Genomic DNA, 2,721 nt, shown 5'->3' on the forward strand with positions numbered 1-2,721 from the left:
TTTTAATTTAAATTAAAAATGCAGATTAATATGAAGCTAAAAATAAAATAGATGTAAACAGTGCAATTAAATAAATTTGTATATATCTTTCCGAAAATTTTATAATACAAACTAAATGCATACGTATGTATTTATGTATATATGTATATTTCCAAAAAAAATTCTGACTTCACTTACATATACTATATGCATAACACTTGCTTACTATCCTATCCAATGTATACCACACCTCTCTAACAATTTAATTTTTGTATATGAATGTGTTAATTTTGACGTTGCTCCACAAGTTGACCATAAAAGATGTGCAAAAACGTTGCCTGAAATAGAGACATGCTCATGCCGCATCTAATTTGCATACGAATTTTATGCTTATTCCATAAGTCCGACAATTAAACATTTAACTGTAATATTACGGAAACAACCATTTTTGCAACTATTTTATTTTACAACTAGCATTTTTATTTATAGCTACTATTTTTTATTAATAACATATAAAGTTTATAAGTAAAATCGTTTCTTTTACGTTTACAGTGCATGACGCCACCGGCAAGATCACTTCGGGCATACTCAATGGCAACATTAATCAACCGGGTGACTTCGATCAGTGTCTGGGCATCAGCAGCGCTGCGGACGACACAGCAGCAGTCGATGATGAAGCGGATGCTGCTGAAATCAAGGGACAGTATTGTTTGGCGTACGCACAGCCGGTGTTGCCACACAATTCGAAACGTTTGCGCGCCTTATTCAAACTGATACAATCGCACGGGCCTTTCAAGAGCGAATTCAATGATGTAAGTGCATATCTCTCAATTAGCAATTCAATTACTGGCGCGCACAAGTTGTAGAAAAGCAGATTATTTACACGCCTAAACAATGTGTTGTTAAGTTTATTTGTTATTTGTTAGTTTATTTGTTGTGAGTTGTATGTGCGAGTTCGCTGCTTGAGTCTTTTGTTTGACAATCGAAATGTTTTGCTATTTATACAGCCAAGCGCTGATAAAATTACATCATTATTAGCATAATCATGCGCACACATTTTACACGCATACACACACACATACACATACAATGCAGAATGCAGGATTTCTCACGCGCCCACAAATACATACACACATACAGTATCATTTTAATATAAACAAATGGTTTATTAATCGTTCAACGTTGCAACTATTTTTGCCTTAATTATTCTATCTTGACATGCAATTCACTTTAGTGCAACGATAAAAATAATTTAATTAACATAAAGCTTCAATTACAGTCGTGCTTACAGCTTATAAATTGCCAAATTACAAGCGCTTGTGAATTTATCGGCGAAAATGTTTTATGAATGAATGCATTTTGCATGTGACGAAATAGTCTGTATGTATGGCTGTGTGTGATTTGCATATTTGTACGGAAACACTCTCAGAAATAATTGTATTTTTATTGATGCGCCACCGGAAACCAGGCATGTGAGAGCCATTTAGTTTATAGAGTGGTATAAGGTAAACAAAGGAGAAAGAGAAACACGTTTGTGAAGAATAAGGGAATAAGATTAAGGTGTGTGTAAATGTAAGTATGTAAATCTAAGTTAGAGGGAGTAAAAATTAAAACTAAGGAGTAATTAAAATGAAAATTAGAAATAAAAATAAAATTTATAATAAATTCTTAACTATAGCTAGAACTAAAATTGATATTGGAATTTCAATTCAAATTAAATTTAAAAGAAAGAAGTAAAATTTAAATTTAAAATAAAATCTTAACGAAACCTAAAAATATATTTCAAATTAGCATTTAGATTTAAAATAAAATTAAACTTAAAATTAAAAAATAAATAAATTGTTGACTATAAATTTAAATTTAAAAAAAAATTAAAAAACGACAATTAAAATTTAAATTTAAAGCAAAAGTAAACTGAAAATTAAAGAAAAATCTTAACTAACACTAAATTACAATGAAAGTTAAAGTACGAATTTAAACTAAAAAGCAATTAAAATTTAAATTAAACTTTAATTTAAATAGAAATTAAGTTGATAACTATATATAATTAAATAGTTCGTTATTTCAATAAAAAAAATTAAAATGTAAGACTACATTTTTGTCAATTTTTCTAACAATTTCACTTTTATTGAAATTGTTAAAAACCACAAAAAAATTGAAAAAGTCAGAAAAAAAATTTATTTAATATTGACATTAAAATCAAATGAAATTTAAAATGATAATTAAATTAAAAATTAAATTAAATTGAAATAAAAATTTAAATATAAATTAAAATTTTAATAAAATAATTAAACGTTAATTTATAAATTTAATTAGTAATAATATTAAAATTGAAATTGTTAAATTTCACAAAAAAAACATTAAAACAAATTAGATATAAATTTAGTTAATATCGAAATTAAAATTAAATGAAAGTTAAATTGATAATTAAATTAAAATTAAACACAAACTTAAACAAAAATATTTATAGCTAAATAAAAATTAAATAACTCAAAATTAATTAAAAAATTAAACGTTAAATTATAAATTAAATCAGTAATAACATTGAAATCGATATTGTTAAAAATAAAAAAAAAATTAATTTAGATGAAATTTGAACTACAATAAAAAAATTATTAAACATTTAAGTATTGTTAATAATAAAACTAAAGTTAAAATTAAGTAAAGAATGTTATAATTAAAAAATTAAACGTTAAAATTAACAATTTTGTGTAAACTGAAAAGGTTAGTATATACATTATT

At 25.1% G+C, this 2,721-nt stretch overlaps 1 protein-coding gene across 4 annotated transcripts in view; it reads left to right on the plus strand.

Moving 5' to 3' along the window:
• LOC108968042 (nose resistant to fluoxetine protein 6) overlaps positions 1-2,721 on the plus strand; it is a 49,148-nt gene that overhangs the window by 36,852 nt on the left and 9,575 nt on the right. For all 4 annotated transcript variants that reach the window (XM_018931794.1, XM_018931795.1, XM_018931796.1 and 1 more), the window contains exon 4: positions 532-791. In XM_018931794.1, the coding sequence (XP_018787339.1) occupies positions 532-791 (260 nt within the window). The remainder of the gene's footprint in view (positions 1-531; positions 792-2,721) is intronic.

This window comes from Bactrocera latifrons, unplaced genomic scaffold (assembly GCF_001853355.1).
Source record: "Bactrocera latifrons isolate USDA-ARS-PBARC rearing strain unplaced genomic scaffold, ASM185335v1 scaffold_20, whole genome shotgun sequence".
Lineage (NCBI taxonomy): Eukaryota > Metazoa > Arthropoda > Insecta > Diptera > Tephritidae > Bactrocera > Bactrocera latifrons.